The sequence below is a fragment of the Lissotriton vulgaris genome, chromosome 4_1, assembly GCF_964263255.1.
Source record: "Lissotriton vulgaris chromosome 4_1, aLisVul1.2, whole genome shotgun sequence".
Taxonomy (NCBI): Eukaryota; Metazoa; Chordata; class Amphibia; order Caudata; family Salamandridae; genus Lissotriton; species Lissotriton vulgaris.
In genome coordinates this window covers 119,868,202-119,883,172 of record NC_141691.1, presented here as the reverse complement: position 1 = coordinate 119,883,172, position 14,971 = coordinate 119,868,202, and the positions used below count along the sequence as shown (strand labels likewise).

Sequence of the window (14,971 nt, the reverse complement as noted above, 5' to 3'; positions counted from 1 at the left end):
TATATCTGTAAGAAACAGTAGTTAGTATTAGATTCCTTACCTTAGAATATCCCCAGACGTCAGACTGGATCCGGAAACCTTTGCGTAGCAGTACCCTTGTGCGTCGGTAGGCGTCATCTGCCGCTCCACGTCAGGCATCGTTGGCACCGGGATGACGTCGCCAGAGTACTTAGACAACGCCCTCGCGCGCTGAGGTCAGTTCTTATACACAGCTTTTCCGCGCCAGAAACACAGAGCCATGATAAAAACCAACACTGGTGCCATGAAACTAGGGCCCTGAAAGGGGATGACCTTAACCCTAGATATTGGTTTGCAGAACGGGGAGGATGGGTGGGGCGGTAAGGAATCTAATACTAACTATTGTTTCTTACAGATATATCGTTACCGAAGGTAAGTAACTTGTGCATCTGAAAGAAACAGGTTAGTATTAGATTCCTTACCTTAGAATAGATACCCCAGAAATACCAACCCCGGTGGTGGGTCTGCGAACCAATAATCACACCAGAAAGTTCTGGAGGACGGAACAGCCAAAGAAGCCATCCCTCCGGACTTGGCTGTCCAGGCAGTAGTGCCTTGCAAACGTGTGCAGTGAGGCCCACGTAGCTGCCTGACAAATGTCCTGCAACGGGACTCCCCGACCCAGGGCTGTAGTAGCCGCCGTGGCCCAAGTGGAATGGGCCCTCAGCCCAACAGGAGGTTCCTTTTTAGCCAAGGAGTAGCATGCCTTGATGCACAAACACGACCCACCGAGAGATGGTCCGCTTGTGCACCGCCCGTCCCTTCTTAGCTCCCACGTAACCAACAAAGAGTTGGTCAACCACCCGGAGCTAGCGTGTGCGATCCAGATAGAATGAGAGCGCACGTTTTGGGTCCAGACGGTGGAGCCGCTCTTCCTCTTTTGAGGGATGCGGATTCGGAAAGAAGGTGGGAAAGGTGATGGACTGCCCGATGTGGAAGGCTGTGACTAACTTGGGCAGGAAAGAGGGTCTCGTCCGCAACACAACTTTGTCCGGATGCACAGAAAGGAGAGGAGGTTTGGATGAAAGAGCCTGGAGCTCACTCACTCTCTGGCAGAGGTGATGGCAACCAGGAAAGCAGTCTTAAGGGTAAGAAGACAGAGAGGACAGTTATGAAGTGGCTCAAAGGGAGCGCACATCAGGTAAGTCAGAACCAGGTTCAAGTCCCACTGAGGCATCACGAAATGGACAGGGGGAAACATATGAGTGATGCCCTTCAAGAACCTATTTACAATCGGGGACTTGAACAAAGAAGGCTGATCAGGTAGCCTTAAGAAGGCGGAAAGGGCAGAAAGGTAGCCCTTGATAGTGCCCAGAGCAGAGCCATGCTGGGCAAGAGAAAGAAGGAGGAGGAGAATATGGATCCACAGCCTTTGCTATGCACCATGCCACAAATGTGTTCCACCTGCAGGCATATACCGACTTTGTGGAGGGACGCCTGGCTGCCAGAATCACATTACAAACTTCAGGAGGCAAGTCAAATGGCCTCAACTCTTGCCACTCAATCTCCAAGCATGGAGGTGGAGACTGGACAGGTTCGGGTGGAGGACCGTCCCCTGCTGCTGCGACAGAAGGTCCTCCTGAAGAGGCAGACGAATCGGGGGATCGACTGACAGTCTGAGTAGCTCGGGATACCAGTATCTTTGTGCCCAGTCCGGAGCCACAAGGATGACTTGGGCCCGGTCGAACTTGATCTTCTTCAGCACTCTGGGCAGAAGTGGTAAAGGCGGAAAGGCGTACAACAGAGCGCAACTCCACTTGCGACGAAAAGCGTCTTCGAGCGAGTGCCGCCTTGGAAATTCCAACACGCAAAACTGATGATATTGCGCGTTCTCTTCGGTGGCGAATAGATCTAACCAAGGCTCTCCCCACTGCAGAAAAAGGCCTTGCGCCACGTCCGAGCTCAGACGCCATTCGTGATCCATCATGCACCGTCGGCTGAGTTAGTCCGCCCTGGTGTTCAGAGAACCAGCCAGGTGATGAACCGCTAGGGTCACTCCCTAATGTTCCAGCCACTGCCAGAGGCGCTGAGCCTCCTGGCAGAGGTTCCACAACCCCACCCCGCCCTGTTTGTTGGAGTACCACATGGCGTTTGTGTTGTCCGTGAACACCTGCACTACACTCCCCCGGACAGAAGGGAGGAATGCCTTCAGTGCTAGACGAATCGCCCGCAGCTCCAAAAGGTTGATATGGAGCTGGGACGCCGCCGGAGACCAAAGGCCTCTGATCTCCACCTCTCCCATATGGCCCCCCCAACCTTGGAGGGACACGTCCGTCACAACTACGTGCTCCGGTTGGGGTAGGGAGAGGGATCGGTCGCTGACCCAATCGCAGTCCATGAGCCACCACTGCAGCTGTTTCGCAGTGCCCTGATGCTGGGCCCACTGAAACTTCAGGTCCCACTGCAGAGCCCGCATTCGTCACCGGGCGTGATGCACCAGAAGGATGCAGGGGGCCATCAGCCCCAGAAGCCGCAGCGTCAACCTGACCGAGACCCGGATAAAGGCTGAAAGATTGGAATCAGAGCCTGAATATCCCGAACCCGCTGTTCGGGAGGATAAACCCTCCAGAACCGCTCCGATGAAGAGGAGCTTCTGAGAGGGACACAGGTGTGACTTCGGCACATTGATGGAAAAGCCCAGCTGGTGCAGGAGGTCTGCCGTTGTTTGGAGGTGGCGGTCGACTGTCTGGGCGAGCCCGCCTTCAACAACCAGTCGTCGAGGCTGAAACCCCTAACCTGCGCAGATGAGCTGCGACCACCGCCATCACATTTGTGATAAGGCCGAAGGGGAGCACTGTAAACTGAAAGTACTCGTGGCCTACTGTGAACCGCAGGTATCGCCGGTGGGCTGGCAGGACGTGGATGTGGAAATAAGCATGCTGCAAGTCCAACGCTACCATCCAGTCTCCTGGGTCCAGGGCAGCTAAGACCTGAGCCAGTGTCAGCATTTTGAAATTCTCCTTCAGAGCCGTTGACGTTCCGCAGGGGCGTAGGCCCCCTTTGCCCTTCTTGGGTACCGGAAAGTAGTGGGAGTAACAACCACACCCTACTTCTGGCCCAAGAATGTGCTTGACGGCCCCCCTTGGCCAAGAGGGCCGTAACTTCCTCTTGCAGAAGTTTCAAGTGATCCCCCGACGCGCGGTGGTACCGCGGTGGCATGGCTGGAGGGGTCGCCTCGAAGGGGAGGGAGTAGCCCCTTCGGGCGATTTGCAACACCCACCTGTCCGATGTGGCAGTGCGCCAGTGGAAGTGGTGATGGTGAACACTGCCCCCACTGGTGTCACATGGGCCTGAAAGCTCGGACTAGGAAGGCTTTGAGGCAGATGATGCAGGGGTAGGTGTGGACTGGCCTCGCCGTTTTCCCCGACCGCCACCAAGGTGGTTCCCACGTCCGCCACCGCGTTGGATGGTAGTCTGCGACCCGTGGCTGGCAGAACGCGTGGGAACGCCCCTTCCTTGGCCACGAAAGGAGCGAAAGGCAGCCGTTTGCTGGCGCGGGCCGAAAGGCCCAAGGACTTGGCCGTAGCCCTGGAGTCCTTAAAGCGCTCAAGCACATGGTCTGCCTTGTCGCCAAAGAGGCGACGGCCATCAAACGGCATGTCCATAAGGGTGTTCTGTCGAAAAGTTGGCAGACCTCAACCAGGCGTGGTGACGAATCGCCACCGTCATTGCTATCGCTCTGCCCAGTGAGTCTGTCGTATCCAGCCCACACCGGATGGAATACCGTGCCGCATCTCGGCCCTCCGCAAGGGCTTTGGCGAGTTTAGTCCGGGCCACCACCAGACATTGTGGCAGCACGTCCGCGACCGTGTCCCACAGAGAGTGGGTGTAGCGGCCCAAGAGGCATGTGGTGTTGACTGACCGCAACCCCAAACTCAGGGAGAATACCTTCTTGCCGTATTGCTCATACCTCTTGGATTCCCGATCGGGGGGAGCTGTCGGGAATGTGGTCTGGGAGTTAGAGGCCTAGATGACCAGGCTCTCGGGGTGGGGTGGGTGGACAGGAAGCAAAGGTCGCCCGGAGCCGGGCGGTGGCGTCTGGCCACGTTACTATCTACAGGCTGACCTGTAGCGGGCTTGGACCAAGTGCCCAGAAGAACGTCCTACAAGGCCTCATTAAACGGCAGCAGAGGCTCAGCCGAGCTTGCCTGCGGTTAAAGGACCTCAGTGAGGAGGGTAGTCCTCACGGCCGCGACGGGGAGTACAAGGCCAAAGGCCTTGATCGCCCTCGTCAGCACCACACTATAGGCAGCCCCTCATCCGTAGCCAGTGTCTGGAGAGGTGTCCAGACCACTGGCATCCCCTAGCTCACCTGCCCAGTCCTGTTGAGACTGACACTATTGTGCCAGAGGGTCCTCAGGCCCCTCCCAATACTCCTCGTCACCCATATCCTGAAATTCAGGGTCAAAGGATGGGGTCAGTTCATTGAAGTAGAAATCTCCAAGTGGCGTCGAGAGCGACGCCCAGCGGCGCCGAACCGAATCGAGGGAGGCATGGGGGACTGATCCGGAACCGGATCCAGCGGGGGCCTGCGGTGCCGGGACTGAAGTCGCCTGCGACGCCGGGGCCGAAGCACCCAACGGCGTCGGGCCGAAGAGCCCGACCCGCTAGGACCCCCAGTCGGGTCCGCTGGGCCCGAATGCGCCGCGGAATCAGACTGAGGAGTGAGCGACCTCATGGCCATGAGGAAGCGCTCTATCTCCTCCGGCGTCGCGTGCTGCCCAGGGACCGGCGGGTATGAAGCAGGCCCCGACGCCCGCGACTCCGACTGAGCCGCGTTGGCGGTGTCAACCGAACCCCCAGGCGCATCGCCCGAGGGACGGGGGGAGTCGGAAGAGCGATGACGTCTCCTCGACTTCTTGTGCCCCTTTTACCTGAGGACTTCGAGCATGAAGACCGATGACGACTCCCGGAGCTATGATGGCTCCGACCCCGCGACCGGTCCCTCGACCTCATCGCGGACCGGGACCTCGAACGGCGCCGGCCCGACTGCCGGAGCTCGAGCCGCTTGCGGGACTGCTCCCGTCGAGCTTTGGGTGGCAGGGCCTGGCAGTCGGGACAGGCCTTGTCGTCGTGGTCGAGGCCCAGACAGTGAAGGCACCAGTGATGGGGGTCGGTAACCGACATCAGTCGGTCGCAGTCGGCGCAGGGTTTGAACCCAGGCATCCCTACCGGCACCGTTGGAGTCATGAAGACTTCGAAAAAGGATCAAAAGGATCAAAAAAGTTTAGTCAAAAATTGACTAAGGGTACCACTTTTTCCGGATCGACGTTTGCTGGCGCGGAAAAAAGAAGAATCGACGTCAGCGCGCGAGGGCGGCGTCTAAGTACTCTGACGACGTCATCCCGGCGCCAACAATGCCGACGACTGACGCGGAGCCGCAGACGACGCCTACTGACGCGCAAGGGTACTGCTACGCAAAAGTTTCCAGATCTAGTCTGACGCCTGGGGCTATTCAAAGGTAAGGAATCTAATACAAACCTGTTTCTTTCAGATGCAACCAATAAGGCACGTATCACATAAAGTCACCAATTAGAGTCAGGCAATACAAAGCAATCGTGTGCAAGTCTCCAAAAGTACCCCCTGTCCAAGAGCACTTCCCTAGTGCCAGAGGCAACAAAATGAAAAAAAACTATATCAGAGCTGCACCACTTTCAAAAAAGATCAAATTCATGTAAATAGTAAATGTTCAACGAAGCAGTTGTACAAAGATCTAGTTTTCTCTTCTTTATTAGTTCATTCCTTAAAGACAAACAGCCAACGAGTTTCGCCCTTAGGCACATGACTTCTTCAAGGCATTGAACATTCTATATAGACCAACTGGTGTCATTGTATGTGGTAGTAACCTTAAGCATATGTGTGGTCTGGCAAAGGCGCTCCCTTAGACCAAGTCCCTTAGACAAAGTCGGGCGGCAGGATAATGCCAAACACCGTGCAGCGTGACACTTGTCCCTAGAAGTACACTTGCCAAGCTCTGGATATGTGTAAGGGAGCACCGACTGCATAAAAAAACAGGACATTTTTGTGGCTATCACACCACGCGTGCTATACTAAGCATCAGTGACACTTGAAGGAACTAAAATATTGCTCTATTTGGATAGATTAGCTTTTACAGTGAAAGATGATGGAAGCGGCTTTTCATCTTGCAATTAATTTGTTCAAGAGAGCACAATTATTGCATGATACTCTGAAAGAGAGATCTGTCTTCCTAAACTTCTCTGGTATCTTGATATAGAACTTGAGGCGCCTCAAAAAATCTAGGGAATGAGGAGATTTGTCTGCTGCTGTAACAAGACCAGAGCACGTTGATGTGAAAGTCCAAGGGTACCTTAGAGCTGAACTCACTAGCTGTTGTGGCAGAAGTGAGCACCTGCAGCACAGCAAATATCCATTAGAGATTTTCAAGTTCTTCCCTGTGAATACGTTTGAAAGGGGTTTTCCACATCTGCAATAAAACTGCAATTCATTTCCACCTGACTTGGGGCAATTGTAGGTGAGCCATGAACAGTCCCTAGAGAATCCTTGTTATAATTGGGAGAATAGCAATGATCACGTTAAAGAGCCTGCTGCCATCTAAACCATGAGGGAGCTTTTTTCAAGCACTGCTCATCTAGACGTAGGGGATAAGGAAGCACTTGATGAGGCAGAGGAGTCACTGAAAGTTGGCCACAAGTAGCGTAAAATACAGAAACTTTTCCATTTCGCCTAATATTGTTTGGAGTTGATGATGCCATGGCCTACAAAAGGATCTTGTAGCACTACCAGGAGACCCAGGAGTGTGAACCTGAGGTGTTCAAGAGCTTGGAGGATCTTGCCCTTCTATATGGATAATAGCTTCATTTGAGAGCAGCTAGGTACAAGTGGTCTACAAAAGAAACAACTGCATCTCAGCTATGTATTTCAACCAGAGTACCTATTAAAACATAAGAGCAATCAATTCCAGCAGCATTATACAATTAGGGTAAAACGTAAAACTTTAGAACATTATTTGAATTAATAAATTAATTTTTAGTGGCATGCCTAGGTCATACAGGCTTATGCGTAGATATAATAAAATATATTCAATAACGAGAAAGAGGAGATTGAATTTTAATAACACCTGACTCTTACCTGCATCAACTGTCCATGCAGAACCTTGCAAGGCTGCTCTTTTCTCATCAATCTCTTCAGCTCTAAACCTTTGAAGATATTCCTCTGTATTAGTCTGTTCTTCCATTGTCTCGTCTTCCAGAGTTACGCTTAGATCAAAATTTACAGTCTTTGGGCTTCGACCTTTGGCACAGGTATCCTGCCTTGTTTTCCACTGTAAACTCTCAACTGTATAAATAGGTTGCTCTCTATACTCTGCCAGTGCCTCGGAGCTGGAGAAGCACTCTCCACTTTGGGCGTAGATAGAACAAAGGTACATAAGCTTCTCTTGCGTATCCAAAGGCAACTTGGGCTTCATGTCCGTCAGTATCCTAGAAACAATACATATTGTAATCAGAATTTGCTTTTTCATGCATTCTAAATACACTCTTCGGATACATGTTTCACAAAGAGTTTTGCTATACTACACAAGTAATTAACATATGCACCATTTGGTCCTCTCCATGTGTAGTATTACTACTACACAGTGGTAGTATTCATTTACACACAGTGAGCGTTGGCCAGCCCATTAGAATAGGTCTCACACTTCATTGTACTGGCTGTTCCACTTACCATAGAGTACTTGCATTTCAACGCACAAAAACACTTTTACATTTGAAAAGTGCACTCAATCATCACACGTTCACTTGTCCATGTAATAAATGTATTTTACACATACAGCAATCTCGTTTTGATATTTTTCACTGGAGCAACATTTCTATTGAATATCTCTCGAAATGCTAATACTGCCTATGTATTAATGTATGATCTGAGCTTGCTCTGCTTCTCTTCCAAGCATGTATTTCTTCTTCACAAGTCTCCAGGCATTTTATTGATAAAAAAGTTGGCCCAGTTTGCCTATAGTGTGCCTTCCTGGTCGCCGATTTATGCAAGGGTTAAAAGAGCATGAACAGGAGGTAGACACTGACCACAAAAAGATGGTATCAGAAGGAGCATACCAATAAGACAGACTGAAATTATCTGAATACGCTTACGGGTATTTGTGCGCAGTGTATATGTTTATCTGTTAGCACACATTGGGGGGTAGCGTTTCTTCTTTAAACAAGTTGCACTGATTTCTTGCACTACTCGTGCTGTGATCACTTGACCAGTGGCTATTTGTACTTGGAGAGAATTGCCTAGTTCCATATTTGTACTGAGAGGAAGGGGTCCCAGCGTGAGTGTGATATAATGTGAACAATTCAAAAATTATTTACACAGACAATGAATGCATCCACATTGTTTTATTCACAATGGGACTAAGTATACTGAATATACAGACAACTGATCAATAATTTTAAAATGTTGTACAGTGCCCCAGGGGGGTGGGAGGGGGGGGGGGGGGTGGTTTGTGATCAGGTGAGGATATTGTGATGGAAGGGAATTCGTGACAGTAAAATCAGCCAGTTACCATAACTGTATTGGCGAGTTATATACAGAACAATTTCACACTGAAAAGTCCTGCAGGACAAAACAGGCAGAGTACCCATTCCTATGGACCGGACTGCCCAGGCAGTTGTGCTTGGTAGACTTGTGCAGATATGCCCACGTTGCTGCATGGCACCGGACGTCCGTGGGCTAATGCGGTGTTCGCCGCCTTGGCTCTGCTGGAATGAGCAAGCCACCCCTCAGGGAGGGGCTTACTGCCAGTGCGTAGCTGATTTTAATGCAGAGCACGACCCATCGGGAGATGGTCCGTTTCTACACAGCCTACCCTTTCTTGGCCCAGATATACTCCATGAAGAGTTGATCATCCAACCAGAATGGCTTTATGAAGTCAAGGTAAATCAATAACACTCTTTTTGGGTCTAGCTGGTGGGGTCTCTCCTGTTCTTGAGAGGGATGAGGCGGAGCATAAAAGGTAGGCAAAGTGATGGACTGGCCTACATGGAATGGGCAGACTACCTTCGGCAACAAGGATGCTCTAGTTCAAAGGATCAATTTGTCTGGGGAAAAAGGAGTTGTAGGGCGGTGGGGAGCTCTGAGAGAACAGTGCCCACAGCTTACTGACACTCGGGCAGATGGTGAGGAGCCCAACAGGACCAGATGGTGAGGAGCCTAAAAGGACAAGTATGAAGCGGCTCAAAGGGAGTGAACATTAAGAAAGTAAGAACCAAGTTAAGGTCCAATTGAGGCATAACAAAGGGAGTTGGGGGAAACATGTTATAGACCTTTAAGGAATCTATTAAAAATAGGGGACTTGGAGAGAGGTCTCATCTGGCACCCGCAGAAAGGTAGAGATGCCAGATAAATGTCCATCAAAGTGTCCAATGCAGAGCCCCGCTTGGCAAGGTAAGAATAAACAAAAGAACCTGGGAAAGGGGAGCAGATAAGGGAGCAATCGGTTTCCCAGCACCCCATCCCACACATTTATTCCAATAGCCGGTGCATACCATCTTGGTGGAGGGACAGACGTCGGGCGGAAGTTCTTAAGCTATTAATTGTAGACGTCAATCTCCACGCATGAAGGCAAAGCATGGACTGGTTTGGGTGAAGAACCCTCCCCTGTTGCTGCAACAGTATATCCTCCAGCAGGGGCTGCCTGACTGGAGGGCCGATGGCCAAGCTCAACAAGGATGACTTGTGCACAGTTGTTCATGATCTTCTTGAGAACTCTGAGTGGTATGGGGAGAAAGGCGTACAGGAGGCCTTAGATCCACTCGAGATGAAAAGCGTCTTCGAGAGAGAGACGCCTTGGAAACTACAGCGCACACAACTGCTGACATTGAGCCTTCTCGGCGATGGCGAACAGATCCAACCAAGGCCATTCCCATTGCTGAAAGAGACCTTGCACCATCCTCCAGATGGAGACACCATTCCTGATCCACTAGGTATCTTTGGCTGAGTTTGTCCGCTCTGGTGTCCAATATTGCCCGCCAGGGAAATGACCGGAGGTTTCAGCCATGTCCTGAGATGGGGCCTCTTGACAAAGGATCAATGTCCCACCTAGCCTTGTTTGTTGCAGTAACACATGGCTGTGGTGTTGTCGGTGAACACCTGCACTTGTCTTCTCTTGATGGAGTACAGAAAAGCTTTTAATTCCAGTCAGATTGCTCGGAGCTCAAACAGGTTGATCAGAGTCCGGATTCCACCAGAGACCAGAGGCCTATGATCTCCACCTCTCCCATATGGCTGCCCAAGCCCTGGAGTGACACATCTGTCACTACTGTCAGATCTGATTTGGGAAGACAGAGGGGGCCTGCCGCGGATGGAATCACGGTTCATTAATCACCACTGTAGTGCCCTCAGAGATCTGGACCATGTCGGAGAGATTCCCCTGATGCTGTGTTCACTGGAACTTCAGGTCCTACTGCAGAGCCCGCATATGCCAGTGGGCATGTGTCACAAGCAGGATGCATGAGGCCCAGCAGCCTCAGAGTCAGTCTCACTAACACCCAGAATAGAAGCTGAAACATCAGTACCATCAGAATAATAGCCTAATTATCCCGGACTCGCTGTTCGGGAAGATAAACCCAAAACTGCACTGTGTCCAGAACAGCTCAGATGAAAGGGAGCGTCTGAGAAGGGGTCAGGTGTGATTTCGGCACGTTGATAGTGTACCCCAGCTAATGCAGAAAGTTTGCTGTGGTCTGGGGTGGGAGACGACTGCCTGGGACGAGCCTGCCTTCAACAGCCAGTCATTGAGATCGTGGAACTGGCATCCCTGATCTCTGCAGATGAGCTACATCCACTGCCATCATTTAGGTGAGCAGCCGAGTGGCACTGGTAACGCCAAAGGGTAGTACTACAAACTGAAAATGCTTAGGATTTACTGTGAATGAGAAATAATATCTGTGGGCAGGCAGGACAAGGATGTGGAAATAAGCATCCTGCAAGTTCAAAGTCACCATCCAGTCTCCCAACTCCAGAGAAGACAGGAATTGGGTGAGTATTTTGAATTGTTCCTTTTTCAGGAAGAAACTGAGAGGGTGTAGGTCTAGGATACAACGAAGACCACTGTCCTTCTTGGGCACCAGAAAGTAGCAGGAATAGCAAACACAACCTACTTCAGATGCTGGCACCCTATCCAAGGCTCCCTTGGCCAAGAGAGCTGGTCCTCTCGTCAACCTGTGGTAAGTGCTAGCATCCGTTACTTGCATGACGACTGTTGGCCATCTCTGTTTTTGATGCTTGTTGTATTTACTGTTTTTATGCATGTACGTTTGTATCCATTTGTATCTGTTTTACTCAGTCTCTGCCCTTTGTTCACTTGTAAAGCGCACTGATGCCAGCATGGGCAATGTTTGCGCTATATAAAACTTTCTAAGTAAATACAATACTAAATAAATAAGGGGGTGGCATGGGTGTCAGGGTAGTCACGAAGGGGACGGAGTAGGCCCTTTAGGCAATCTGAAGAACACAGCAGTCTGATGTTATTGACCTCCAGTGGTGCAGGTGATGGTGCATCCGGCCGCCAACTAGTAGCTCAAGATGGCCGAAGGGTAAAAGAAAGGGAGTTGGAGGCTGCGGCTGCACTCAGGCTGGCTGGGCTGACCTCTGCCTGCCTGACTCATGTGATCTGTGATTGCCGCGTCCTTGGTCACGCAGGGGCTGGGAAACTTGCAGGTCATGGTGGATGGGAAGGTACAGACGTGGCTGAAAGACCTTTATGTGGCAACGAAAGAAGTGAAAGGCGGACTGCGGTTGACAGGGGATCATGGAAAGGCCCATGGACCTTGCCATAGCTCTGCTGTCCTTGGAGCGCTCCAGTGCAGAGTCTGCCTTGTCTCTCAAGACACTACAGCCATTGAAGGGCATGTCCATTAGCGAAGCTTGGACAACCCCTTAAAAGCCAGTTGCCCTCAGCCAGGCGTGGCACCAGAAGGCCACTGAGTTCTGCCTAGTGAGTCGGTCGTGTCCAACACACATCCGATTGTGAACTTTGCGGTTTCTCTCCCGAAAGCCATAGCTTGGGAGAGTATGGCCTGGGCCTCCCCCGGTACAATGGACAGCACAGATACAACCGAATCCTTAAGGGAATAGGAATAAAGGCCCAAAGGGCATGCAGTGTTCTCAGATCGCAGTGCCAGGCTGGCGGAAGAAAACATTTCCTTACCCAATGTTCCAGCCTTTTGGATTCCCTATCTGGTGGGGCTGTAGGGAATGTGCCAGAATTGACTCTTGTTGAGAAGGCTTGAGCCACCAAGCTCTTTGGGGTAGGGTGAGGAAGTTGGGTTCCCCTGGGGTGGAGCAATGGTGGCAGGCGATTGTCCTGTCCACAGGAGCCCCTATGCAAGTCTTGGACCATGCATTGAGAAAGACTTCCATAAGGGCTTCATTAATGGTGGAAAATAGTTTCTAAAGGGATGACTCTGGGTTGAAGCTCCTCCATCAAGACGTTAGTTGTTTCAGCCAAGGAGGGCCACTGAAGGTCCAGGACCTCGCCTGTTGCCCTCATCACCACAGCAAATGTGGCACCAATCTCAGTAGCCAAAGTAGGAGGATAGACTAAACCAGCATCCTGGGAGGTAGCATCCAATAATTCCTCACACCAGTCTATATTCAGGTCAAGGGCTGGTATTCTTCAGGGTCTTGTGTTCCCTATCAATCTTCCCCAAGTTCTAGCCCATACGAACATGGCTCAGGTTCTGGCCTGGAGGGAATGGTTCCAGTCCGCGTCTTGCAGCTCTGTGTCGAGGATAAGAATGGGAATGGTGCTGCCGGAGGGTGCCGACTGTGGGACCGGCGTCGGGGAAAATCGGCACCAGTCCGGATCCATCTGTGGATCCAAGGGGCCTGACTGGGGCCAAGAGCAAACCTGCCGGCGGTGAACCAGTAGCGCCCCTTACCAAACCCATGGGCCCAAAGGCACTCCGGCGGGGATGGGCCCTCCCAAATATGAGGTGCATAGCCTCATAGTTGGAAATCGCTCCGGCTCCTGGAAATCGCAGAGGCGAGGAGACGGCTTAGGAGCATGCTCAACCTCTGAGCCAGGCATCGACGCTCCTGCGTCTCGTTGGATGACTTCGAAGGACAGGGCGAAGTCGAAGACCTCTTCGACTTCTTCCTCTTCTTTTTGTGGGATGACTTTGACAAAAATCAATGGCTCTGCAACTGATTCTGGGACCTTCCTCTCGACCAGGATTGAGACCGTCACAGCATCACACATTGAGTGGCAAGGAGTTTGAGGGATCAGTCCCTCAAGGTCTTGGGGTGCATGGCATGACAATAAATGCTGGTCTTGGCGTCGTAGTGTCACTCGAGGCACCAGAGATAGACAAGGTGCGGTTCTATCACCGACATCTTTTGGTGAAAGGCGCCGTAGGGCTTTATTCCAGCCTTCCTCATGGACATCCCTGCCAAACTATGGGACCAGTCTCAATAGTCTTTTCGAAAAAGTCGAAAAAAGACAGTCAAAAAGTGACTAGGGGTAGCAATAGAATTTTGGCATCAGAGAATATGGAACAATTAGTGTATCAAGTTGTATAAATTCGTCTAAGGAGTTATTTTTCCTTGCCACTGATTCATGCCAGGAGTGAAGGAGCATGAACAGAAGTCACATACTAATCATATAAGGAAAACCCATTAAAGAGAATGCCCAAAAGACAGATTAAAATTATTTGGAAATGCCAAGGTGCTGCTCATGTCCAAATTATTTTTAAGCATGCACTGGTGGTTGCTGTATCTCCTCTAAGAAGGCTTTTAATTGGTGGATAAGCTGTTGGGTTCTGCCTATGTAGAGTTACTATTGTTACCGAGGCACAAATGGATGCCCATGCACAGGAGACAGATAATGATCATACTGAACATGTGGTAGTTAGTGTCTAAAGGTGTAAGAGCTCAGCTATGCTCAGGCGCTCGTTGTTTAATCTGCGGATGCTCTGCTGAATAATATTTCTCCTCAGACCATGCAGCAAGAGGTTTCTTATGCTAAACATGCAGTCTACTCCTATTCCAGCCTAACCCGATCTGCCCAAGTCACATACGCAGAGCATAGTCCAATGTTCAGTAACGATCCACAGAGCACCTGCTGATGAGCTGTCTCTGTTATAGCTACTTCTACTGCATACATTCTGTTGGTATATTTACTTCTGCTGGAAGCACAGGGACTGAAATATGGTATCACATCATCAAGCATGCAGTGAATGGTGCTTCCAATTCTATTCGTCCGCTTATGCCCAGGAGCTTATGGTTATCTCTATCCAACTGCTGATTAGTGTTTGTACACTGACCATGCAGCAATAAGTTTCTACAGCAATGCATCCTATGAGCACATGGTCTTCCGCTATTTTGTTCTGTTTAGTGCTTCATATTTTGAGCAAAGGCCAATAATGAAATGCCTCATCTGCATAATCTATTTTGGTGCGTTTTTTTGTTTTTTATTTAGCATGGCAGCATAAGGGAAATCGCAATAGATTTATGGCATTAGTGAACTTGAGACGACTAGCGGCTCAAGTACAAGTCTGTCTATGGATTACTTTCATTGCCACCAACTCCTGGCAGGAGTGAATGTCGAAGAATAGGAGGTAAACACTAAAGACAAAATGGTGCCTTATGAAAGAGCATGGCGTCTGTTACCATCCTACTGTTGCATCCCGTCCATAGCGCCATGAAACCTCTTGGTGTAAGTGCGCTTTACAAATGATTTAACATAACATGGCCATAAAACAGACAGAAAATATATGAAAATGCTCTGGGCTACTTACGTCCAGTGCACAAGTGTGGTAGTAGTTTTTAGGTTTCGCCTGTCGAAAGCTGCGCACTGCGCAGTTTTTAGCGCAGGCGAAATCTTATGTCTACAGTATGTGTGTGTTGTCCCGCCCCTCTGTTCCATTGGCTAGCTCCATAAATGGAGGCTAGCCATTGGAACAGAGATCTGTCCGTC

The 14,971-nt window shown here is 50.5% G+C and overlaps 1 protein-coding gene across 1 annotated transcript in view; it reads right to left on the bottom strand.

Annotated features, from left to right (window-relative positions):
• Positions 1-14,971, bottom strand: part of LAS1L (LAS1 like ribosome biogenesis factor) — a 402,245-nt gene that overhangs the window by 131,148 nt on the left and 256,126 nt on the right. The window contains exon 11 of the mRNA XM_086918369.1: positions 7,129-7,478. Coding sequence (XP_086774495.1) covers positions 7,129-7,478 — 350 coding nt within the window. The remainder of the gene's footprint in view (positions 1-7,128; positions 7,479-14,971) is intronic.